The sequence below is a fragment of the Alosa sapidissima genome, chromosome 24 (genome assembly GCF_018492685.1).
Source record: "Alosa sapidissima isolate fAloSap1 chromosome 24, fAloSap1.pri, whole genome shotgun sequence".
Taxonomy (NCBI): domain Eukaryota; kingdom Metazoa; phylum Chordata; class Actinopteri; order Clupeiformes; family Clupeidae; genus Alosa; species Alosa sapidissima.
Genome location: NC_055980.1, coordinates 17,693,572 through 17,721,433, shown reverse-complemented (window position 1 = coordinate 17,721,433; position 27,862 = coordinate 17,693,572). Strand labels below are relative to the sequence as shown.

The 27,862-nt window shown below is 41.3% G+C and overlaps 1 protein-coding gene across 1 annotated transcript; it reads right to left on the bottom strand.

Annotated features, from left to right (window-relative positions):
• Positions 1-46: 46 nt before the first annotated feature.
• On the bottom strand, positions 47-26,514 carry pcgf5b (polycomb group ring finger 5b). The gene is made up of 9 exons (XM_042083601.1): positions 26,366-26,514; positions 24,285-24,620; positions 21,385-21,481; positions 19,208-19,263; positions 18,807-18,866; positions 13,438-13,589; positions 9,257-9,355; positions 6,754-6,843; positions 47-2,287 (listed from the first exon to the last, which is right to left on the bottom strand). Exons 2-9 carry the CDS (start codon positions 24,397-24,399, stop codon positions 2,240-2,242), a joined length of 717 nt encoding a protein of 238 aa, XP_041939535.1. The 5' UTR covers positions 24,400-24,620; positions 26,366-26,514; the 3' UTR covers positions 47-2,239.
• Between the last annotated feature and the right edge of the window lie 1,348 nt (positions 26,515-27,862).

Here is a 27,862-nt window from a genome sequence, read left to right as displayed (position 1 = left end):
ATCGTTCTCAAAATCGCTCTGAAAGTGATCCCCAACGATATAGTTCTTCATATCGTTATAGTTTATGTGTGAACATCGTCATTCATATTAACAATATTTATCGTTATTGTTCTTGGTGTGAATGGGCCTTTAGAATGTACATATAAATCCTGTTCGGAAAGTGATAATGAATTTCAGAAGAATCATCTGGATCTTTCCATAATTCCTTTAGACATGATTAGTACTTCTAAGATGACATGAACTTGACATGACATGCATGACACTGGTTATCAAAGCTTAACAAGGTGGAAAGTCATGCCACATGTGAATGAATTATTACTGAAACTGATGTTGAATCCTGTTTGTCTTTGAGTACCTTGAGCACTTCTCAACAAAGTCAAATAAATCCTGTTTCAGCAATGTATTGCTAAGAACTTCAGTATCTGGGAGACCTATAGGCATTAAATCAAGGTAGGACAGTTCTTCACACCTCTTGAATACTAACGAGGCATTTCAAGTTAATTTGACCAAAATGCCCATTACAGTGAAAACAGAAATAAAATGTAAAAAAAAAAAAAAAAAAAAAAAACGATAAAAAAAACACAAGTCTTCAGAAGCTAAACAGTAGAAACATAGGCGCTTGGGGGTAAAGACAAACATTTCAAACCACTACTACAGCATTTTCAACAAAAAACATCTTCTGCAGTAGTGTAACACAACGGTATCAACCACTAGGACATCAGAGCATGCCTCTTTGTAGATCACCTATATATACAAACAGTACAAATCCAAGGTCATAGTGCAGACGGAGTGTCAGACATCCCAGTATTTTACAAACAAACTCAAAACGGCTTCCATTTGCCACATAGTATTGGATCCTATCAAGTCCTCTATGTGTTACTGATTTAATGGTGGAATGGAGTGCTATGGAATAGGCAATTAGCAAGGGTTTGGTGTTGGGTGTTTTTTCTGCTTAACCCACGGGCAGATGTTGCCCAGCATTCAAGCAATTGTTCTACTGTATGTAGAGAAGAGATTATTGACATTTTGTGAGTTAATGTCTTTGTTGGAAGTCATGAATGCTGTAGTTATAAGCAAGGCCAAAGATGGTGGCAACTGACTCCTCTGGGTCTGACAACAATGCAAAAGATCGACAAGAGGCAACACAAACACAAAATAGATCATGGGTTGTTGGACCGAAAAGGGGTAACCCTTTGAACACCTAGAAGCATTTTCAGCATCTCAAATGATGCAAAATAGGCACAAAAGCAGTACTTCATAACATACATAAACATGGATTTCAGGCTTACACATGCTGTCAGGAATGTGTTTAAAATGAACACACAATGCTTTTTACTGCATTCTTCCCTGTATAGTACTGCTTACCATAACATTATGCTGCCTGTATATAGCTATTACTACTTGAAAGGATTAACCTTTGGATACAGTATGCACCTTTCTATGCAGTGTTACACTGATAGAATATGGCACTTGTAATGGTAAGGTCATGAGACATATGGTGTCATTGCACTTTGTCTGAGTGCACTGGAGATAATGCAGATGTGGGTGAATACACACTGGATATGTACTGTAGTAGGCTATATACCATAACACAGTCATCGTGATTAACAAGCTGGGAATTACTTGAGATACATTGAAGGTATCCATAGGAAAAGTTACCAGAAGAGAAAGGCACTGTGATCACAGACAGAACGCTGAGCAGATGCATCTGGACATGATACTTGAGCGCTATGCTAGCGGCATCGATGCTAATCTCAGACCAAACACATAACCTGCCACCACTGGCTCTGGTTGGTGATGAACAACTCTGGCCATGTAATGATAACATTATCTTGTGAGGCCATTCCATCTCTCTTTCTCTCGTGTTGTGTGCTGCATGGAGCAAAAAGATAAACAAATTTAAAAAAATAAAACAGTGAAAAATTAAAAACAAAATCAAACCATTTTATTGTGATGTGAGATGGGTTTCTTCTCCCAAATTCCATTATCAGTTCTTCTGTTCTCTCTGTCCAACTGAGATGGATTTAAAAAAAAAAAACTGCTGGAATTCGACATACTGGAAATCCAAAAATATACATAAAAAAACATTAAAGAGAAAAGTCTCAGGTCAAGGCCTCAGGAAGTAAAACATGTGTGAGAATATGTTCTGATTCCACTTGGTGGGTGTGTCCATTCATTGTGCTGTCGACCAATGGGCTGAAGTTAGTGCAGAAGTGGCCTCCAGGCTTATTTTCATTGGCTAACCGAAGTCGATCCGTGGCCTGTACTCCAGTACCATGGGGTAGGCCTATGGAAAGAGATAGATAAATGGCATTGAAAACAATCAATCTTATAAATCTGCATTACCATAAATAATATAATAACAGGCAATGGCATCACAATAACGTCAATAACGATACCTATAACGCTAACAACAAAGAAGTATCGTTCTAGCCAATATGAATGATGACGTCCACACATTAACTATAATGATAATGATATGAAGAACGATATCTTTGCGGATCATTTTTAGAGCAATTTTGAGAACAACAAACAGCCAATTCTGTTCAAAGAAGTAGCAAAACAGATCACACATTCAGACATTGACCCTGAAGTAGTCAGGAGAGTATCACTAATTTTACTGTGTCTTAATCACTAAAAGATACATACTCTGCCACAGTCATGGGGTTAAGAACTAGAACACTGATAGAGCAGTTCCAGATAAAAATGTCACTAAATACTGAAATGTATATTACTGGTATTTAAATTATATATAACCACAACATAAAATGATGCCCATACACCATGTTTAATGTTTAAAAATGATTTGATATTGGTCAATAAATCACTACTAATAAAGCCCCAGGGGGTAAGTTTGAGGTTGCTCTCTGCTGACTCCTGTTTCGCCTATTTTTAGACCTACGGAGAACACGTGTCCGCCTGTAAATTGAAGTGCAAGCGGAGCGGAGTAACCGGAGGAGTCCGTCAGGACATCAGAAATATGTATATATATATAAGTAGATATACTTTTTTGATCCCGTGAGGGAAATTTGGTCTCTGCATTTATCTGCATTTAACCCAATCGGTGAATTAGTGAAACACAAACAGCACACAGTGAACATAAGCACACACTACATTACATTTAGCAGACACTTCTTGACCGAAGTGACTTACATATGTCAGCTATATTACAAGGGATCACATTGTCCCCGGAGCAACTTGGGGTTAAGTGCCTTGCTCAAGGGCACAACGGTGGAAGCCGGGAATTGAACCGACAACTTTCAGGCTACTGCACGCTAGCCCAGCTCCTTAACCACTACACTACCACCGCCCACCGCACTACACACTAAGCGCGGCGCAGTGAGCTGCCTGCTACAACGGCAGCGATCGGGGAGCAGTGAGGGGTTAGGTGCCTTGCTCAAGGGCACTTCAGCCGCGGCCCACTAGTTGGGGCTCGAACCGGCAACCCTCCGGTTACAAGACCAGTGGGCCACAGCTGCCCACAATACGCAACAAGCTAATCCCCACACCTTCATCCGGTCCCGAGAAAAACTCAAAATGTGTCTTCTCCCTTGACCGATGCACACGAGATCGGGTCATGCAAAGAAGAGCTATACCCTGTCAACACAAGTTCTGTGTTCATGTTTGTGTGTGTGTGTGTGTGTGAGAGAGAGAGAGAGAGAGAGAGAGAGAGAGAGAGAGAGAGAGAGAGAGAGAGAGAGAGAGAGAGAGAGAGAGAGACCATGTGTGACCGTGTGAGAAAATGTCAGTAAGTATATCGCACAAGAGTTTGCAAGTGTGTTAGTGTGTGTATGTGGTCTGTTTTTTAGTTTATATGTTTTGTGCACATGAATGAGAGAGAGAGAGAGTTAAGGCAAGGCAAAGCAAGGCAATGCTTCCAAGTGTGCCGAGGAGATCAGGCAGGTATGTGTGTGTTCAGAAATGTGATCGAGGGGGAACATGTGTACCTGTGTGTTCAGATTTGAGAGAGTGGGAACGATATGCGTATGTGGGAGAAGTATGTGTCAGTGTGTGTGTGTGTGTGTGTGTGTGTGTGTGTGTGTGAGCGAATGTGTGTGTGTGTGCAGGTGAGTCACACCAAGCCCAGACTGGGCCCTATTTTTAGAGTTCTAGAGGAAGGACATTTCAGCACTTCACCTGAAGAGAGAGGAAATGAGGTGGCGACAATGAACGATACTGGCCCACTTTCCTGTGCCGTTTCGCCCCGAAAGGGAATTCATTACCAACCTCAGATAGCCTTCATTCCTTTTTCAGCTTTATTTGTACCAAGAAAAGAAAGAGACAGAGAGAAAAAGAGAGAGAGAAAAAGAGAAACCTTCCCCCTCTTTGCAGGTCTTTCTTTTCTCGCTGGACACTAAAGCCATAGGGATCTCTCCACTTAGGGAGCTAAGTGTCTAACACAGAGCCTCCTGCCTTCACCTTTTTAAATAGCATGGTGGATCTGTCACACTGATGTGAATATTTAATTTACTTGCCTCAGCAGGAATGTAGACCAATATCCACATTAATTTATGACAAGATATGGATGTTAAAATAACGCCATAGTAGAGTTTTGCACTGAAAACACAAAGAGATGTGCAGGGGATGTGGGAATAGATGAAGTCCTCGAGAGGTTCTAAGAAACATGCTAGAAGTTAATATCAGTTGTTTAACACTAGTTTTGCTTCAGCGTTTCTCAGTATACAGTGGAAAATCAAATCTTTAATACATTCTCATCTTTTTTGAAATTATATTGTCCTTGCCTGTATTTACACAATAAACATGTCTCGCTTCACGGTGTAGACATAACATATATGTTGTGTTTTGAGGAGAAAAAAAAAAACACGAAAATCAGGTCAGTGTTCCGCCGTGCTGGTCAAACTAGGACACACCAGCCTGGGCGCTAACAAACTGGATCTGTTACCACCACGATAAGCATGCGATGAGATACTTTACACAGTCTTTTCATCAACACACATCGCTGTAAGCGAGTGTGAGATTCTCAGGGCAGAGAGGCAGCAGCACCTCGTGAGAGAGATACCCCCTGTGGGGTCAGCTGTTTGGCCTCCTCACGGCCCTCTCGACGGCTGTTTCTATAGCATCGATACAGTCGTTACCCCCCCTTTGTGACCTTTCACAACAACATTCCCCCATCGGCTTGTCTAAAAGTGACCGTCACCAGCACTGCAATTAATTCCCTCGGCGCCAGGGCTGCAGCAAAACCCATCATAGTGTGTCGGCTTCTATGTTGTATTTATCATTGTCAGCAATTCTGCTGAAAAGTTGTTGATATTTGAACTCGACAGCCATGCAAATTACACCCCCCCCCCCTCCCCCCCCCCACACACACACACACGCACAACCAACAAGCTGATTGGCTGGAACTGTTTATGACTTACGACTTGACTTTATGTGGTCCGAACCACTATGTGTGTTTGTTTCCATTTACCGAACCAGGACTGTGTTTAGTGCACATTCTGTCTGTCCATCTATCTATCTACAGTGTCATCCGCATTTATTAGTAAAGATGAGTAAATCATAAAATCATAAATGGAATCATCTTTTGGTGTTTATCTTAGTTTTAAAAATATATTTTCCCTTGGGGATCAATAAAGTATATATCTATCTATCTATCTATCTATCTATCTATATTTTTTTCTCAGAATAAATTTGTTTTACTTCAAGCTTCAAGATTTTTCCTTATTGTTTTCATCGTAAACACAAGATAAAATACCAAAAGTAGATTTTTATAGCTGATTTTATTCATCTTTACCAGGGGTGCCAAAAATGTGGAGGGCGCTGGATCTAATAATTTATTACACGGCTCTTCACAAGACAAGTAGAACGCTCCATTGATCTAATAATGTAATTCATGACCTGGAGGGGTAAAGTGATGCTGAGGTCCATATTTAAAGCTAGCAGAACACTCTGTGACTGTGTGTTCTGAAAGGTAAACATTATCTGTATGCTCTCCACCCCTCTTCACCTTTAATGCAGTGAGCAGCTACAGATCACTGGCGGTTTGGAGGCTTGCCATGGCCTGAACCACTGCAGATATGGAAATATCAATATCCTCGAACGCTGTATATGTCCTTTGACACTGTGGGCATGGGCGAACAGGAAATAATCACTTCAGACCCAGAGTACAGTATGGTCTGCTGGTTTGTTTTCTTCCTTTTAGTGAAAGAAAACCACAGTATCTGTTCCCGTATAGTCTGCATAAACTGTAAGCTTTCATATTGATCCATGTTCTTTGTAATGTCAATAGCTCTTTCCTACATTATTATTATTATTATTATTATTATTATTATTATTATTATTATAAGTAGTAGTAGTAGTAGTAGTATGAAGTGTAACTAGACAATTGAACTTATAATGCTGCAAATAAGAATTAAGCGCAAGCCAAATATTATAGACCAAAACTGCTGCGTGTTATTTGCTTTTGTTAACAGGTTTGTCTTGACATAAACAAATCTTAATTTCTATGTCCAGTGACAGCTTCAATGCCAGTGTCTCCAATCAGCACCAGTTTCGAACAGTTAAAAAGACATTTAGAAGCAAATGTTTCCTAACGGTCCCTAACCTCCTCGTACCATAACAAATAAAATGCAACAGTAAAAGTCTAAGCTGATCGGCTTAAAATGATGTCACAGTTCTGGAGCAGTCGGGGGGCCCACCACCTCCCCACCCATGAGATGATGGCAGCAGGGATTAGACAGGCACACAGGAGAGAAGGGGCAGAGCGCGCTCACTCCCTGTTGGCGGACAGCTTACATTCTCCCCGTGCAGCCGCCACCGAGTCATGTAGATGAACTCCATGGTGTGGTCCTTTCCCATGATCTCACCGTTGCATAGAACGTCTAGCTGTGGAGATGAGGAGATCATCGATGTATATTTGTCCAGCATACACAAGGATATATGGACAGGAGTAAACATGTAGATATTGGCATAACTATAGATATATTAATACATAGATTACATATCTTTCTAGAACAGATAGTTCCATTCCTCGATTATGATTGGTGAACCCTTCACATTGACTGAATTGCATTATATATTACTGCGCCACAAATTGATACAAATGTTAGGGTTACTGTGTCTCTGCGTTGCTTGGCAACCATTCTGTTAGAAGTAATATATTTCTTGGCGGAAGAATGAAGATCTATGAATAAATCATAAAATGTCTTGTTGCTGTGCCTTTATTTTATGAAATCTTGCCAGGAATATTAGTAACCGTTTTAGAAAAGCAATAAGAACCGCGAGGCCATAGGTTCCAGTTTGTGTCTGGCTTAACAACGCCCCTTAGCTGTCCTAAAATCATTAGAACCTACAGCCTCTCGGGGCTTGTTGCTTAAATAATTTTGGATATCATCACAACCACAGATTATGCTCATTACTGGGCAACGAATGCAGAAGTGCAGTGCATATCCTAAGGCCTCTGTGCTTTTTATAACACTCTCATGCAGTAAAGTGAAGTAAGAGAGACAGGGCCACACGCTCTTTCCCCTGGCCTGCCTGATGAGAGAGGAGAGCTTCAACTGCTATAACTGTATGTGTCTCAGTGGGAAGGGAAGTAGGGGATGCTTTAACAGAGCCTTGGGCAAAACAATGCTATAGGAATTAGCACCTCTGCAGGAGAATAGCTCAACAAGACAGGATACCTCAACAGCAATAGCACTCTTGAGATTGATATCAGTTAGGAGGTTCTTGAAGCTTAACTGACACATGTTGATGCTAACACCTACTGGGTCAAAGGTTCAGTTTCCTATTTAGGAATAAGAAGATGTATTCACTGTTCAGAGGGATACTTATGATTAATAAAAAATCAGTGTTAGTATAAAGATTAACTTCAAAATTATAAGTATAAGTATATATACTCTTTTGATCCTGTGAGGGAAATTTGGTATTTATCCCAATCCGTGAATTAGTGAAACACAAACAGCACACAGTGAACACACAGTTAGGTGAAGCACACAAGATGTGGGCATGGGAGAGCGGTACTCAACCACTTCACATTTTTCCCACTGGTCGGGGAACGAACCGGCAACCCTTTGGTTACAAGCCCGAAGCCCTAACCTGTAGGCCACGGCTGCCCCTCATACAGTACATGTAATATGCTACAATACTGAATGGCTGTAACCCTATTACCTCAACCTGTTCTTGCACTGACATAGTTTTTTATAGTTTTTTATATTACCTTGTCTACATTATACTTTACTCCCCTATTTGTCCATATTATTTATGCTGGTCTCTAGACCTTATTATTGCACTGTTGGACTAATGTTGGACTACTTTTTGCACCTTCACCATGACACTCACTCTCTTGAGCACCTTACCATGCACACATAACTAAAGGACTACTGTTGGACTACTTTTTGCACCTTCACCATGACACTCACTCTCTTGAGCACCTTACCATACACACAAAACTACAGGACTACTGTTGGACTACTTTTGCACCTTCACCATGACACTCACTCTCTTGAGTACTACTTTTTGCACCTTCACTATGACACTCACTCTCTTGAGAACCTTACCATACACACAGAACTACAGGACTACTGTTGGACTACTTTTGCACCTTCACCATGACACTCACTCTCTTGAGCACCTCACCATGCACACAGAACTACAGGACTACTGTTGGACTACTTTTGCACCTTCACCATGACACTCACTCTCTTGAGCACCTCACCATGCACACAGAACTACAGGCCCTGCCACTACAAGCGTCTCATGCTTGATCACCCTCAAGCACTTTGGACTTTTTAGATTTAATTTATATAGTATATTTAGTATTTAGTTTTGTTAGTTTTTCTATCTATCTATCTATCTATCTATCTATCTATCTATCTATTGTGTACCAGTGAAATGGCTGTGTGAAGCATTTGGTCCGGTGATCTTTGTTGCTGTGGCTGTCTTAAGTGTAATTGGGAATTAGGTGTAATCGCGGCACAAAATTCATAATCCATAACTTGCAATCAGAACTGTTTTTTCTTTTTTGGGGGGGTGGGGGGTTGTTAAAGTGATATACCACAAGAATCGCATTTCTTGCTTTTCAACCACATAAGAAAAAATCCCAGCCCCTCAGAATCTATGTAAATTCACTAAAAGTATCCATATATGCACCTCCATCTTTATGACCACACTGTTTATCATTGCATACATTTTATATGTTATATCTATGTTGTACCAGTGAGGTACCAATGGCCGTGAGGTACAGTATCTGGAAAAGTGTAAGGGTAGCACGAGAGAGGAGAAAGCACTGCCATCTTACCTCGTACGAACTCGGAAGCTTCAGCTTCAGACTGAGAAACTTCTTAATTGTTCCGACAGTGACTCGCGTGGAACAGCGGATGAACTTCTTCATTAAGCCCTATGGAGTAAACAACAACAACATCAACAACATTAATAGACAACAGCAATAACCAGCAAAAGAAGATTCAAATGTACAATAGTTTTTTCAAAAACAGTAGCTGTGTTCAAAGTCTTCACTATTTCACTACATAGCCCACTATATAGGCAATAACCTCATAACATTAACTATAGTGCACTGGGTATTGAAATAGTGAAATTGTCGAATACAGCAAATGTTTTTCCTGTTGTACGTTAGTCTAGCTGTGTTCGAAGTCTTACTTACACTATAGTCAATAACCTCAATATGGTTCACTATAGTGCATTGTGTACTGAAATGTACCTTTGGTTATTGTATTTATCTGCCAAATACAATAACCTAACCATCTCCATCAGCCCAGTATGGTAGTGATCATACACACAGTTGGATAAGAACATGTTGTCCAATGTCACTGTTCTGCATAATGTCTCTACTGGAAAGCTCTATGCATACACACACACACCTACAAGACTTTTAGCACGTTTTCATCCCTCACCCTATGCTACAGACCTTTTATTTATTTTCTTATTTCATCACACATCAAAACACACACACACACACACACACACACACACACACACACACACACACACACACACACACACACATCTGACTTTCTCTAACTTTTGCACATCTCCATAGAACTTTTTATTTATTATTTTTGATTTCTCCTCCATCTACCCATGTCCTTGATTGCCTAGCCTTTCTGCCCCCCACCACCCCCCACCACCCCCCACCCCACCCCCATCCCCAACACACACACAAAAAACACACACACTTACATCATCACTGTCATCACCTCACATACATACAGCACACTGCTTGCTACAGTAAGCCTCCTCTACTTGCTGCACACTGCCCCCCCCCCCCCCTCCCTACATACACAGCACATTGTCTTCAGGATCTTCTCCAACACACATCCTCTACATACTTACAGCACACTGCCCCCACCTACCCACACACACACTACACACACTACACACACACACACAGTCACTGCTACACTCTCCTCCCGCCCACACACACATCTTCATCACTCACATACATCATACATACAGTACTCTGCTTGCAATAGTAAGTCCCTTCACCATACTTGCAGTACACTGCCCCCCCCTCTCCCCTACATACACAGCACATTATTTCATCAGGAAGCTTCTCCAACACACATCCCCAACATACTTACAGCACACTGTCCCCCCCCCCCCCCCCCAATACACAGCACATTGTCTCATGAGGAAGCTTCTCCAACACACATATTGCACACTGCCCTCTCCCCACATACACAGCACACTATCCCATCTCCCCTGTCATCCCCCCAACACACCAAGACCCCTGGCAGTTGGGTTAGCCCCTTGGATCTGCCCAAGGTTTCTTCCTTGGTAAGGGAGTTTTTCCTTGCCCCTGTTGCTCTTGGGTGCTCCTTGTTGGTCCCCCACCTTTCTTATGCAGCCCTTGCCACTTAATCTACTAAACCCCTCTTCTACTGCACTTTTTACCCCCCCACTTTGCACAAATAGGCTGACACCAGACATAATTTCACTGCATTTCTTACTTCCAGTAACTATATGCATGTGACAATAAACTTCCTTGTATCCTTGTATCCTTGTATCCTCCTAATCCCTGCATTCCATTGGCCCTGTAAGTCATCTTGATGCTGTGCCATTGTGAAGAGGAATTATGATGGCAAAAATAACTTCATAACGACCACCTGGGCAAATGAATACCTGTAGATTACTGCTTCCATCAGTCTCTCTGACCTCTTTTCAAGGACAGAGAATAAATGAACATTTGAAAAAAAATAAAATAACAAAAAAAAACAAAAAAACAATGTCACCCACACACACACACCTCACAATCTGAAGAGCGGGTGAGTTTACTACTCATTCATATCACCCCATATGATTCTGGGGCATGCTAAGAGGAAAGGGTTTCAAGGTCTATCGCTAAGCAAGATATCCTAGCAACCAGTTGAGCAGTGAACACCAATGGCATAATCATAAAGAAAGAAGAGACGAGTGGATGGGGGAGTGTGATCCAAACATTTGTCTCCTCAAAGGTTTGTCTGATAATATGCCCATCTGGTCATCTCAACAATACCATTGTCTAAAAACTAAGCATTGCAATTGAAACTGAATTAGACCTGTTTGGAGGCTATGGTGGTCATAATTATGAATGAATAAGTCCATTGAAATACCAGTATGTATGTGTGTATTGTATTGTATTGTACAGTAATAGATAGATAGATAGATAGATAGATAGATAGATAGATAGATAGATAGATACTTTATTGATCAATCAACTTTATTGATTGAAGGGGAAATTCAAGATATGTCTGTATGTATGTCTGTATGTGAATCTCTGCATCTATCAATCACCATGTCATCATGACAAAAAATTGGTTTCTTCTACAGAAACAAAGCCAACCTCCCTATGGAATGTATGAGTTTTTACGTCAGTTTTAGACTATGGTGATGTGATTTATAGAAATGCTACTGCTTGCTCACTTAAAGCCCTGGAGTCTACCACTCTGCCCTGAGGATCATTACTGGTGATGGCTATAGCACTCATCATTGTGTCCTCTATGGTAAAGTGGGCTGGTCATCTTTGACTGAAAGGTGACATAATCATTGGTATCTCTTTATTTACAAAGGTATTGTTGAAAAATGACCAGGTTATATTTCAAACATGCTTGTTTGGAATTCTGGTCCCTATCAGACCAGATCAAATGACTGTTTGATGCTTAAGGTTCCTCGTATCCACACTGAGTTGGGAAAGTCAGCCTTTTGTTATGGTGCCCCTACTTCCTGGAATAATCTCCAATGTAACATAAAAATGAACTCTCTACTTTCCTATAATCAATTCAGATCTGTAATCACAAACCTTCCTATGTCAAATTGTACCTGTTTTATGTAAATGTTATTTTATTATTGTTATTATTTTATTATTAATATTTTCTGTATGTTTATTTCCCTTCCTCCTTTATAATGGTATGTAGGTTATCTTATTATTTGTTTTATTTTCCACAATTATTAAACTATATCTCTTGTATTCCATTATTACTGTGTAATCTCGGCTTCACTGAAAATGAGGACTACCCTCAATGAACCTCCGAGAATAAATAAAGATTGAATGAATGAATGAATGAATGAATCATGTCTATCAATCTGTTTGTCTATCTATAGTGGCCAGAAATAAATTATGTCACTCATTTCTCAAAGTTAATGGTAACACTAAAACAAGAGGCTACATAGAAATAAGAAATAATAACATATAAGATTGAGATGGAGGAAAAGATCAGTGTGCTGAGAGACCTGCCCCAATAAGCGGCATTTGACCATTAAACCACACAATGATCCAAAACATACAGCCAAATAAGGCAAGAAATGGTAAGAGAACAATATCAACATTTTAGAGTGGCCCAGCCAGAGTCCAGACCTAAATCCGTCAAAAAAGTGAGCACAAGGCCAAAGTGATGGCAAATAATTGTTCCTGCCTGGATTGCCTGCCTGAACCTGGATTGCTGCTAAAAAGGTGCGGTCTAGAATCATTGTGGAGACATGAAGAGGCTTGGTAGGTATTATATGAACCATTTTGAGAGCTGTGATGGCAAATAAAGATGTTTCCAGTGATTGTTTAAAAAGGGTATGAATAATTTTTGACACGCTATTTTTCATAAAAATATTTAAAAAAGATAAAAACGCTTCATTTTTTGATTTCATGTTTCTACCACATTGTCTTACAGCCTTTTAGCATGTGGCAGTGTCATTTTCAGTCAGAACAAACAAAATATTGGTCAAGAGAAAACCAACATTAAATCAATATTTGCCAGGGGTATGAATAATTTTGTTCTTAACTGTATGTATATATATATATGTATGTATGCATGTATGTATGTATGTATGTATGTATGTATGTATGTATTGTGTATATGCATATATATTTGTATTTTTTAACTCTTTGTTTTTTATTGTGATATGGATCCCCCTGGATCTGAAATAAAGAATTATTATTATATCTATCTATAGACACAGCAGAGATGAGGGAAGATCTGCAGATGGGCTGACCTTGACGGTGTTCTCTCCGACCTGGGCGTTATTACGCAGGCAGTCCAGACAGATGGCGATCTGTGGGTCACTACGGTGATAGTCCTTATCAGTACCATCATCTTCCTCTTCATCTTCGTCCAGACGAGCTCTCTTGGCCCTGGGGCAGCCGTCTAATAGTTGTGGGATCAGAGAAGTTTGGTGTAAACACATATAAAAATCAACAGCTAAGATATGAAGCCATTAACACTATTTTTAAAAAACAATCCCGCAAATGAAGGGCATTTCAAAGTCAAGACAACACATGGACGACTTGTGGTGGTTGGGTGAGGATATTTGTAAGTTCTTGAGTGAACAGTTCTTCTCTGTAAACAGCTTAAAGGAGAATTCCGGTGTGATATTGACCTAAAGTGTATTGAAACATGATACCGAGTGTGAACGTATGTCTCATAGCCCATCTCGGCTTGTCCCCTGCACTCCAAAATCTGGCGCTAGTTAGCCGATGCTACCAACAGCTTTTTCAATAGTGGTGCTTCGGCATCGGGCTAGCCATGCAAATAAATCACTGTTTTACACCCATTTACGAGGCTCAATGTATCTCCACACTTCATTGGTAGACTTCCGAGGGCCCTGACATTTAAAACGAGACATTGAGAACTTTGAAAAAGCACTGGTAGTTTACTTACAAGACGATTTATACAGACAGTATCTTCACGAAGATTAGCGTTTGCAGCCATCTTGAATTTAGTCACGATAAGTCGAGCAACGAGTAAGAATGAACAGGTATGATAAGGGATCAGATTCCAAAAATAATTAAGTGGAAATGCATGGATTCCAGTTGCTGCTTGCTGCTACTGGAAGAAACTGGAATCCATGCATTTCCACTGAATTATTTTTGGAATCTGATCCCTTATATCATACCTGTTCATTCTTACTCATTGCTCGACTTATCGTGACTAAATTCAAGATGGCTGCAAACGCTAAACTTCGTGAAGATAAACTACCAGTGCTTTTTCAAAGTTCTCAATGTCTCGATTTAAATGTCAGGGCCCTCGGTAGGAATTTTTGATTATAGCCTTCTATTACAACTCCATCTCTTTAATACAGCTGTCTGGTTGAAGCCTGGAAATATTGTAAACAAAGTAGCATAGTGGGCTATCTTGTCATAGTCTACTGGTTGAACTGTTCAGTTTCCCTACGTGTGTTTAAGTTTCAAGGTAATACCTTTCCTCTTTGGGACAGGCCCTTTTGAGTCTTGGAAAACACTGTTATTAGGGGTTTGCACAGACGTCATGTTCTGGGTGGTAACCCAGCTGCATGGTCATGTTGGAGGCACTTGGCATAAAGAACTGAATGAAGTACAGTGGAGTATTATGCACTTTGGATACCTTAAGTGATTATAACCATGTCTAAACAACAGAAAAGCTAATGTGTGTTGCTTGTGCGGCCCAGAGACAGTAAAAGAAAAGTGCGGCCGCGTAAACTGCAAAGCTGCAGGAAACACTGGGGGTGTGTCACGATTCAGCCTTTGACACAGGTTTGTGGATGAGTGTCGCGATTTCGGTATCGATACGCATATCGTTACAGCCCTAATCTGAAATCAAGACCATCTATCAGTATGTGTGCAACCTTGGTACCCAAAACCCTAAGTGAGTATAACAAGATGCTTATTGAGAGAGTGAAATACCTCAGCCTCTACAAAGATCTTCCCCCAAAATAATTCCTTACAGTGGCTGCAAGACACGCCACAAATTAAAGACCCTGCATGCTGTTTGGAGAGGCAACATTTGAACTGGATTGAGCTCAACCACAAGCACTTTCACTCTCTTTTGACTTTCTCTTTCTCTCTACATCCTGCTTTTTCTTGCCTACACCGCCCCTCACTTCCCCAAATCATTACCCCCCCAACCACCTATTTCTCTCTATCCTTCCTCCGCCATCATTACTCTCTCCCTCTTTCTTTCCTACCATTTTTTCTGCTTCCTTCTTTCTTTCTCTCAACTGCAATACCACCTCCAGCCCCCTCACCCCCAAAACGACCAGAAGAATTACTGGGGGGGAGGGGGGTGCTATCGGAGAAAATTAATACTGAAGGTAATTATCCAATCACTAAAAATTAGTCACAGCTGCACACACTTAAGTCATCTCTCTTTGGTGTCCCCCAGTGTGTGTGTGTGTGTGTGTGTGTGTGTGTGTGTGTGTGTGTGTGTGTGTGTGTGTGTGAGTGAGTGAGTGAGTGAATGAGAGAGAGAGAGAGAGAGAGAGAGACAGAGAGAGTTTGGATGGCACTGCTGGGGAAAAAAATGTATTTAACCCCCCACTAATGCAATGCGTTTAATAGCAGGCCACAGAGGAAATTCTCCCCAGATCTTTCAACGGGGGCGCATTTGCTGGTCTAATTTTGTCTGGCAAGGGTCGCAACGAGTGGCATTCTGCAGCTGGTGGTAGGATTCCGGAATGCTCTACACACAAGAGTCCCAGGCACTCTGAGGAGAAAAATGTCCTTGTATCGGGGCCCAGAGTTCTCCCAAAGAAAGAGAGGGACTGTTACGAGGTTCTATAGAATCTGTCTACAGTAGGTTCTAGAGACACTCCAGAACATTCTACAATGTCCTTTTTTTTTTTTTTTTTTACAAAACCACAGCTGTGAGGCGATGGTGGGTGAAGTCCAATAAAGCTTATGCCTTCAGAGACTTTCGCGGATGGCTTCATTTAGACAATCCAAGGAACCATTAAGGGTTTACTTTCTACATCACCAAATACTAGTGACAGTCACAACTGAGCCCAAAATAACACACGGAAAGATTACATCTTATACAAATCTTCTGTGAAAATTCGTGTTCACACAAACATTATGAAGAGCACCAGGGGTTTGTCTTCATTCAACTAAGGCAAAGGCAATGATGAAAAATATTTTTTAAAAGTGAATTACTACTTTCAAGGTTACTTCTCAGGTGCAAAAGGCACCAGGTTTTTGAGTAAAAATGCAGGCCAAAACAACCAGATAAAATAGTGCTCAGAGATTGTAAATGAATCACAGCGCAACAACAACAACAACAACATGTACTGTTAATGTATTCAAAACAATCGGGGGAGAAGTTAATGTCCTTGTTTTAGCAGGTTCTTTCTCAGACAGCGGTAATTAAATGTCTACCTGAACACAACAACAAACTGGACATGATAAAAAGCCTACATTACAGGACAAAAACACACAAGAGACAGGAATGACATCTTAACTTTAAAGTTTAGCAGATAATTTAGCAGCATTTCTCAGTTAAAGAAAGCTCCTGCAGACTGAGATGTGAAACAGTGTAAAGTGTTATCAGTGCTGTTGTATTTCTACTGGCTATTCAGCACTTCATGTCCTCTCAGGACACAAAGTACATAAGAAAGTGGCATAACACATGTCACACACACACACACACACACACACACACACACACACACACACACACACACGCGCGTGTGTGTGCCATTTCTGCAGAAGTGTTTGACTCTCACAGTAGCAGCTACCCAGTGACTGCTTACTGTGGGTGACACACTCTCAGAATACTGGCAAACCAAACCAACATCATAACAAATCCTTGACACACAGAAACATGAAAGCACTTGAGCAATCTGCAAATACATCCATTCAGCCCTTTCACAGCTAAACAAACGGGGAAAGAACAAACCTGAATATATGATTATATGATCAGATTACTCTACATTACATTATTACTACATGAGTTATTGACAATATGATGGGTTGCCAATGTCAGTCAGATTGTGTAAACACAACTAATGGGTCACAATTACGTGCCTGACTAGCTCACAACTAAAACAGGCACAAGGCCTTACAAAATCTTTTAGTTCTGCTTCTCGCACAACATCACTGAGGTAGCTACAGCAGGGTTTTTTTTATTGCTACTGATCGGTTGTTGAAGATTGTCAAGTAACAATGCTTTTAAAGAAATCCTCCTCTCTCTCTCTGTGAGTGTGAGTGTGCGTATGCGTGTGCGTGCGCGGGTGTGTGTGTGTGTGCGTGCGTGAATGTGTGTGTGTGTATGTGTGCGTGCATGACTGTGTGTGTGTGTGTGTGTGTTTATGATGTCTGTTCAGCAGGCCACTAACAGGGCATGTAGCCTCTCTGGGGGGGCGGTGAACCCAAACAATGGAAGAATGGAGGCCACACTTTTGCACTTCTGAACAACAGCCCCAAGCCCAGGGGGACTACATACAGTTAACCTCAATCAGGTGGGTCAGGAAACACACACACACACACACACACACACACACACACACACACACACACACACACACACTCACACACACACACACACACACACACACACACACACACACACACACACACACACACACACACACACACACACACACACAGGGGTGTTCGGTAATACCTTTCCCTCTCTGTCTCTATCTCTCTCAAACACACACATACAAATAATGAAGTAATGTGTTCCCTCTTTCTTCCTCTACCACTCTCTGTCTCTCTGTGTGTGTGTGTGTGTGTGTGTGTGTGTGTGTGTGTGTGTGTGTGTGAGTGTGTGTGTGTGTGTGTGTGTGTGTGTGTGTGTGTCTGTGTGTGTGTGTGACTCTGTCTCTTGTCATACACACTCACATGCACACACGAAAGGGCAAAGCAATGATTAGGTATTTTTTGTGACCTGTGATGGCAGACAGCCAATAAAGAGTCCCCCCCCCCAAAAGAACACACACACACACAAACACACCAAGAAACTCGCATGCAGTGGTTCATCATGGCTGCTCAACTCCAAACCAAACAGTGAAATTCAGATAAATAAAGAATCCATAAATATCTTTATCATGGGAGCAATGACTGAGACAGGCCCAGCAGACACAGACACAGCACACAGGTTATATTATATTCAGACTAAGACAAAAGGAGTCTGAGACTAATAGTCTAATAGACTGAGCTATATAGACATATATACTAGATCTATATATTATGTAAACAAGACACAGAAACAGATTCACAACAAAACAGAAACTAAGGGCTTCTACAGTAAAGGTAGCAATGATCACGGCTCATTGCAGGAATACCACTTATAGCTTTACAATCTGCAAAATTGTTCTCTACTTGGAATACAGGAAATATAACTTCTACCGTAGGGACAACAGTTTCCACCAAACACTTTCATTCTCAAAGAATGTGTCTGTGATATGGATATGGTGTGTGTGTGTGTGTGTAGGGTTAGAGTTAGAGAGAAAGAGAGAAACAGAAAGCAAGAGAGAGAGAGAGTGAGAAAGAGAGAGTGAGAAAGAGAGAAAGAGGGAGATGGGTCTGGTGGATTTATCAGTAGGTCCTGCCCTAACAGGAGTTCCATATTGGATGCTTCTAAAATGGACATCACATGGTTGGAGGTTACCTTCTCCATTTTCTCTCGACTTATTCCTTTTCCAGAATTCCATCTCCTGTTGCTGTTCACCTGGGTGGTAAACAAATGGGTTGGGAAAAGGTATCGATAATGTTGAGGCACAGATACAAATAAACAAACAACTAATAAACCAACAAACACATTCACACGCAAACACAAACAAACAGACATACATACACATAGAGACAGGGGTGCACACAAAGACAGACATACACACAAACAAACAAACAAAGACACACACACACACACAAACACAACACACACACACATCCCCTGCTCAAAAGCACCACTTCCTTCGGCACATACAGAATTGCACTGTTGATTTACGAAGCAATAAACACAATACATAATGCATGCACTACAAAAATAATATGCAGTGTATGCAGGCTTACTTTCTCTGAGTCCGGGGACAAGTTTGAATATGATTTCCTCCAGAGTGTTGTCTAGCCTGTGATAAAGCAGTTGGTAAAAGGAGAGAGAGAGAGAGAGAAAAACAGATGATAATGAAGGAATGCTAGCTGGGCAAGAGACAATGCCCAGACGCTCTGAGATACATTGTCTATCATATCAAGACAAGGCCAATTCCACTTCAGATTAGAAAACGTTGAACAACAACTTATAATTACTCTTTTGGCAAAATGAATAACATTTTCAAAAATAAAATTATTTTGTTGTTCATCATATAGCACAAAACTATGTGACTATGAACACTACATTATATGCACAATGTTATAATATTTAATATTTCTTGAATGGCACAATTTAACACACTTGATCACACAATGATACACTATTTACAACAATACCCATTATTACAAGTTGTTTACAAACAAGTCATTTACAACAATAATGTATGCGCAGATCAGTATAGTAATGCTGAGTCATGCCTCAGTACTGTTCGGGAACTCTAAACTATGAGATCAATACAAAAGATTAAGCGAAAAACAAACTCATTCGTTTATATATGATGCAAAATTCAACAAAAACATCATATCAAAAAGATAGAACTTTTTTTAGGCTTCTTTATTTGTCATTAATAATGGCCTATATTAATTTAAAAAATGAATGGTTTATGATAGTGAACTAGAATGAATTTGGAACCATGTAGATCGGAAAGCACCCAAGAAGGTCTAAAGGACTCTCCCTGCCCCTCTCTCTCACTCACAGTTGTCCTCTCTCTCTCTCTCTCTCTCTCTCTCTCTCTCTCTCTCTCTCTCTCTCTCTCTCTCTCTGTTCAGTTGTTCAGTACGCTCCCTACATACATATAGCAGCCGTCTCTGAATGTGATCCGGCCAGATCAGCATCGAGTCCAGCTGCTAGACGAGTCTGTTTCTCTTTTTCCCGCGCAATCTATTCCATCTCTATTCTCCTGTTCCCTTCTTTTCTCTCATCCCACTCTTCCCCACTCTTCTCTCTCCCCCTTTCTTTCTGTTTCTTTCTTTCCCTTCTCTCTCTCTTTCTCTCAGCACCTGTGCATCAAGTAACACAGTCTCTTTCTCTCCCTCTCTCTCACTTTCAGTTGTCCTCTCTCTCTCTCTATCTCTCTCTCTCTCTCTCTCTCTCTCTGTCGGCGGAGGCTTTGGCTCCTGCCCTGCCCTCCAGCTGTTGTCTGGATCTAGGCCTAGCCCGGATCACATTTACACAACTGCCCCCCCCCCCCCCATCCCCTCCCCAAGTGCCCCCAGACCCATCTCCAGCTCCTTGTCCCTGTGCTGCTGTAATCAGATGACTAAGAGGAGCAGTCAGGCATACTGGGGGCTGTAAATAAAGTGAGGGATGTCTTTAGTGTGTGTCTGTCTATGTGTGTATATGTATGTGTGTATGTGTGTGTGTGTGTGTGTGTGTGGGGGGGGGGGGGGTTGATGACAGATGTGTTTGGGCTCATTTGGTTTTTCGGGTACATTTGAAGACCATTGTCAATGTTTGAAATTGCTTAATTCAAACCTGCTTGGAAATGGACAGAAGGGACCTTATTGATGCACTTTTCACCCACTGTTTCCCCCTCATAACATGATTAACATGATAATATGCAAAAAAGAGGACATTAGTCATCAACCACTGACATCTTCATCTCAAACTCACATGACTGTTCAATCATAAGCTTACACTCTTACACTTTCATACTTACTCTCTATACAATCAAACACGCAGTTTAGAAGTCTGTGCTGTGGACTAGGCCTGCAACGATTAATCAATTAATCGGTTTGTGTCATTTTTTAAGGAAAATACATAAAAATTCTCTGATTGAAGCTTCTTAAACTTGAATATTTTCAGCTTTACTTACTCCTCCATGATAGTGAACTAAATATCTTTGGTGTGTGGACAAAATAAGGCGTGTGAAGACATAATCTTGGGCTCTGGAAAATAATGATGCAAGATATTTTCACCATTTGCTAGCATTTTATTGATCAAACAACTAATCGATTAATCGAGAAAATAATAGTCAGATTAATCGACTATGAAAATAATCATTGGTTGCAGCCCTACTGTGCACTTAAAATACACATGGCTTTACTGTATTGTGTATTAATGACACTGGACAGCCTCTGCAGTGAGCAACATCATTTACCTCAACATTTCCAGAGGGTTTGTTTCGTGCACCTGGATGCCACATTTGGGACACTCGTTGCTCTCTTCAAAGTGCTGGACAATGCAGCTCTTGCAGACTGTGGGGTGGAAAATGGAGGGGGGGGGGCAAGCGGCAAACAGGGAGAGAGAGAGAGAGAGAGAGAGAAAGAGACACAGACATCAGCTTCAAAAGGACACATCACAGGCATGCATACTAGGTCCTTTCATTAACATCCAAGACCATTTGGCAAGATGTGCGATGCTCCCGGACATTGACTGTGTCCACGCGAGACTGTGCAGTGTCCTTCAATAATCAACGTTCTTCCCCCAGCCGCCACAGCCTAACGTTAAAAACATTCGCTAAAAGCCATCTGTGTGTGCCGGCCAATATGGCAGCCACACTACAACTGTCCTTCCAACATGGCAAGCTGTCCAAAATGCCACATGTGTTAACTTAACACCATTCCCAGAAGCTGTAGCTGAATCAAGCAACAATAAAACTAATCATTGTTTATAACTGCTATGTATTTGGATGGTCTTTTCACTGACACTTGACCTGTACTAGAAAAACCCTACAATTGATTACAGCTTTGAGGTTTAAAACAGACCAGAACCACCATTCCCAAGCCTTTTTATTTATTACAAATACACTTTTTGTATCCCTGGGATGGTCTTTACAGTATTGCCACTTGACCTGTTCTTAAAAAACTGAACTCTTTTTTTGAGGTGATAAAGTTTTGAGTAGGAAAAGACAGGGATATTCAGGTTTGTGCATATTTCTGAATGTGATGTTGGCTGTGAGGTTTGCAGGTTTGCACAGAGCCATGGGGAATAAGGCCTTTTTTTGGGGGGGGGGGTTGGAGTGAAGGCGTCTGATTGAGGAGCGAAATTGAAAACTGCGAGCTGGCAGGCTGATAAACAGTGAGTGGGCACCGGGCGGAACACAAACACACACACACACACACACACACACACACACACACACACACACACACAGGGCTGGCCACCACAACAACAACTATCACATTCCTGCAGCCAACAGCAGCAGCCAACTCTCAACATCTCTCTCTATCTGTCACAGACACACACGCACATGCACACACACACACACACACACACACACACACACACACATATCCCCTGCTTACTTTCTTTGGCACACTCACAAATGTACGCACACACATATACACACACACAAATACAAAGTCATATACAGAAGCACAGTCACATGTACATAACAACAAGAACAACAACAAACACATTGCAAGACAACTGCAAATACAAGAGAATGACACATCCAGACTCAGATACTAACAACAACCGACAGGTATTCCAAATAAGCATTTACCTTCGCACATTACACATACACAACACATACAGACACACACACACACACACACACACACACACACACACACACACACACACACACACACACACTTACTCTCTATACATTCCATCCTATCCTTAGCTCCTGTGATATGACAATCACAAAGATGACACATTATAGCTCTACCCCCACTCTTCCCTTTGTAATCCAAGCCGCTCTCGTCACACAACCACAGACTTGGTGTTTACTACGTCAGAACCATGTCAGCAACAATCAGGTCAGCTTGGAGTGCGGTGTGCGGAAATATAGGGCAAGCCAAGCCCTACAGGACCTGGTATACATTCACTTGCCAGGCTGTGGAACGCCACTGGCAGACCTATGCAATAGCGTATATGCAGAGTAGCATAGCTGCCACATGTCGTTTAGATCAGGGGAACTTCAGGCCTCTGCTCCTGCTGGCTTAACAAAGGAGGTGGATAATGTAGACGACAGTAGATATGAACAAATAAATGCTCTTTACCTATCCATCCATCCATTCATCTATTTATTGTTCCAATAATCCTTCCAACCATCTATCCATCCATCAATCTATCCATCCATCAATTTATTGTTCCATCAATCCTTCCAACCATCTATCCATCCATTCATCCATCCATCTATTTATCAATCCATCATTCCTTCCAACCATTTATCCATCCATCCATCTATTTATCGTTCCATCAATCCTTCCAACCATTTATCCAGTGGCGGAGCTAGACTTTTACCCTTGGGGTGGCCAGAGGGTGGCCAAAGCTATTTCAGGGGGTCCACAGACTACGACAATGAATGTTTTATCCATCCATCCATCTATTTATCTATTTATCTTTCCATCCATCCATCCATCCATCCAAGATGTTAGCATTCCCAATGCTGCCGCTATAGCCAGATTCCATCAGATGAGAAGGACATTTCAGGTCTTTACAGACCTTGATGGCGACAGACACAATGCAGAAAGCAGATAACAATGTATTAAATGCTCTTAGTCAGTCCATCCATCCACCCATCCAGCCATTCACTCATTCTGTTTTCCTAACGCTGGTGTTATAGCCAGACTCCATTAGAAGAAAAAAGGACAGATCGGTTGTTAACGGACCCTGACAGCCAAGAGGATAGACTACTTCTTGAAATTTCCCCTGATGCACCTCAGGGCCATTTAGACAAAGTCCTGAGTTACAGAACCATTTTTCTGGATTAGTGAGACAATTCACTGTGATGGCTCCCTGTCTAGATAACCCACAACAAACAGGGGGTTTGGATCCAATCACTCAGACCATCAATGCAGCAGAAAGAGGATATTTGTTGTCATGGTGACTGAACCTGAAGATGACTATGTTCACCCTCCTCCCTCCTGAGGTGTCAATTGTAAGATTGCTCACCCCCACATCTGCCAATTAACAGGCAATGGGAGAAAGGTGGGAAGACTCAAAGCAATTTTAATGGCAGATTATTGAAAGAAAAAACTGGCTTCAGTAAGCATTACAGAGGAAACATTTCTTTGTGTGTGTGTGTGTGTGTATGTGCTTACAACTTACAAGTGTGCAGACACTCTGTGACAGTCGTGGGTTTGATCAGATAACCTTTACACACGTAGCAGGTAATGAAGTGGTTGAAGTCCTTGACGAGATGCTTCCTATGGGCAGTGGCCATCTTGGGTGGTCACAGGGCGTGGGTGGGGATGAGGTGGGGGACCTCGCGACCCGCAGGATGGGATGTTGAGCTCAGTGCGTTGGGGTGGTGGTGGGTGGTGGTGTACTTCTCATGGGAGTGAGGTTACTTTGCCACTCCGTTGGGATGCTTCATGGAGGGCCCTCATGTTAAGCAAGGTCAGGGACATGGTACCAAGTAGAAAGCATATTCACCCTCTTGGTCTTGTGGTCAGCACAGAGATGATGCAGAGAAAATAAGAGTTGTATGATTAGTTCTAATACTTGTTCTTAATTTGTATATTGTATAGCCTAGGATTCAGACAGGTGCCTTCAGATATTTTATTGAATTAACACAAATATATATATTTAACCATTGTGTTCGCGGTCAAATGTGACAATTCTCTCAAAAATATTGCTAACTTATTCTGACTACCATGAGGCTCCTTGACTTTGTTAACACAGGGCATCTGAACACACAAACCAAATTTTGATAATTTTATAACAATTTGAGTGTTTTATTTAACTTTAGAACACCCATGTGTATTTCCGGTCAAAAATGACCGGCCATTAGAAATGAATGGGTGAGAAAATGGTCAGTGTATAAAATTGAGTCCAGGCACATAGTTATTGATGAAATGGACTGTATGTGCTTCTGTACATTAAAACACACACACACCCTCACAGCGCCTCTTTGCTTCTATGCCACTGGAACCTTTCCCCAATAGAATCTTCCCCTTTCTGACTTGCATGAGCTCAGGTCAGTGAGGCCTGCAGGCCATAAATAGTAAATGGAAGAACAAAACTGGTTATATTCAATAGAATAGGCCTAGAAGTTGATACAAAGGTCTATCACAACATTAGATGATAATGTGTGTTACTATGGATTTATAACTAGTTATAATCCAGCGGTCATTTTTGACCGGAAAACACCAAACTAGTAAACACAAAACGAACACACCAGGAGGGTTAAACATAGAACACTTAAAAACATACAGGGATGGGGAAAACACCTCATTAAAAAAAGTTCATATGCGCCTCTTCCAAGCATACAGGTGCATGGTACTGTTCTTGTAAGTCCCGCCTCCTGCGCTTTAAAACGAAAGTGATGGCCACTTTAAGACAGAGTTGAAGACGTCTCATTCAAATTACATAACTCTCTTTCTGCCACTGGATCTAAAAATATTAGTTCGTTAGTTAGTGGAGTGTATTAGCAATGTAGCTAAACGTAGGCCACTGTTCTGTTGCGAAACTGAGTCAGCTTGTCATTCCCGCAACATCGTCTTAAAAAGTCTTCTTGTTTCTAACCAGTTGTTTTAATAGATTGCAGGCCTATTTTACGACAACATACATTGCTCAAAATGCTATAAAAGTTGTCAAAGACCATTTAGCGTAGGGTACAACAGCCACGACCTGTTTAGAATTGTAGCCTAAATGTAAGTTAGCCTCGGAGGTAACAGTCACTACATAATCACTTGCATAGGGAATCTTCCGTGTTGTCATCTGTGGTGATATTCTCATCAGAACTGTCTGTTAGCTACGCAGTGACAACACTGCTTCACGCCTCGTCGTGAACAGGAAATCAACCGCATGACACTTTATGTCATCTAATGTAACACTGAACTGCCCGGACTGCATATGGCGAGTAATCAGAAACACTGTAGCCAAACAGCAGTAACTGACTTGCAAACGAAGTTGCAGCCATTGGTTCGAGTGTCACTTTCCTCTCCGAAGGGCCACCCCTCACATTTTCCGATCACTATTGGCCTGACAAAATAACTAGCGCTGATGCTCACCATCAACTAGTCGCCCCTCTAGCTACCACACGCGCAGGAACTTGAGATGTGACACATGATCGCGTTCTTATCCCAGTCGAAACTTTACGATAGATATGCACCTTGTGAAAAACGATACGCAATGCCACCCGCCGGCTCAACCCTCAGTCTCGTCGCTCAAAGCCCATCTCTTACCTTCCCAAATATCACGAGTCCATGTTGGTGACGGTACGTTCTGAACACATACAGTGTACGTGATGCGGGGTAACTGTACATGAAAAAAAGTACAGCAGCAGAATACGGAACTGCTCGGCGTTGAGATGACAGACGAAAAGGGGCGGAGGAGGCACTAGCGCTTGTTTACGCATTGCTGCTTGATCCACTCTGTGGCAGATACGCTCTGATTGGATACAAACTAGGGCGCAGCCTTTCAATTACCAACTCGTAACTGTAGGCTGTATGATAAACAGCAGTCAGGAGGGAAAGAGGTTATCAATAAGACAAGGAAACACTCAGAGATAAGTGTGGCCAGAAAGTATTCGTGACTCCTTTACGCACAATCAACACAACTGTTGTTTCCTCTGAATACGCTGCCCGGGGTCCGTTAGAATCGAGCACATGTTCCTGTAGAGAATCCCACGAATGTAAATCTGTCATTAGATCATAGGAAGAAACTACATTTTCTTTTAAAAATACCCTGCAAGTGTATGGACACAAAACCTTCTCAAAGTAATTATGAAAGAAAGAACTAGCATCTTGGAAACATGTAAGTGAGAGGAACAACTGTAATACTTGTGTGCACCTGTTGAGAGAGCAATATGCAGTATGGATGTGGTTCAAGCGAGATGAATTCAAAACATTAAACCTACCTAGTGGAAATGTGGACATTTCGAAGATTTATAGAACAGGAATGCATGATTTTCAATTAATCCTCAACATATCTGATTTGCCTCAGTAAATACTGTGATTGTGAGGTGATTACATTGGGCCCATGGCTATACAGTGAACAGGATAAACTATAATATCACACATTAACTTTAAAGTTACTGTGTGTGTAAGTTAATATGCGTTTAGGTAGACATACTGTAAATAGTTTTCTTGTAAGATCCTCAGAACCACATAATTGCTATATTCCTCACCTTCCCAATGGTTTTGCAAGCACTGAATGAGTTCACTATTGGATAGGCCTATACATTTATGTGATTATTGTAGGAAAATCAAGGGTGTGGAGGCACTCTGAGAATATTTGTATTTCCCTAACAGGTCTGAGCAGCCCAATTGGTCAATTATTTCATCATGTAACTCACACAAGTTCCAGTAATATAATTTCTTCACGAATGGCTTATCCAAACAAAAATTATGCCTTGTTTATAACATGAACAATGTTGATGACAATCTGAATATGAAAGGCCCTGCCAGTCAATTCAAAGCCAGGAAAAGCTGTATCAGGACAGATTTACTGGGTTACTGTGTTGTGGACAATTATGGATTCAATGAAACATCTGTAGAATGCTGTCAGAACGGATTGGTTGGTTGGAAGCTACATGTAACTTAAATGACAAGTCCAAAATAAAGTCTAAAGTCCAACTAGGCCTAAAGCAAATTTAATAACTAAGCAAAATCTATTTTAAGTTAAAATCAGCCACAAAATACTTAATGCAAACATTGGAGGGTCATCTCAGCCTAATGCTC

Coding starts and splice junctions, on each gene's coding strand:
- pcgf5b (XM_042083601.1), bottom strand. CDS start 24,399: ATGGCCACTGCCCATAGGAAGCATCTCGTCAAGGACTTCAACCACTTC. Junction 13,590..18,806: donor GTCGAGAGAAAATGGAGAAG/GTAACCTCCAAC, acceptor CACAACTATTAG/ACGGCTGCCCCAGGGCCAAG. Junction 6,844..9,256: donor AGCTTCCGAGTTCGTACGAG/GTAAGATGGCAG, acceptor TCATCTCCACAG/CTAGACGTTCTATGCAACGG.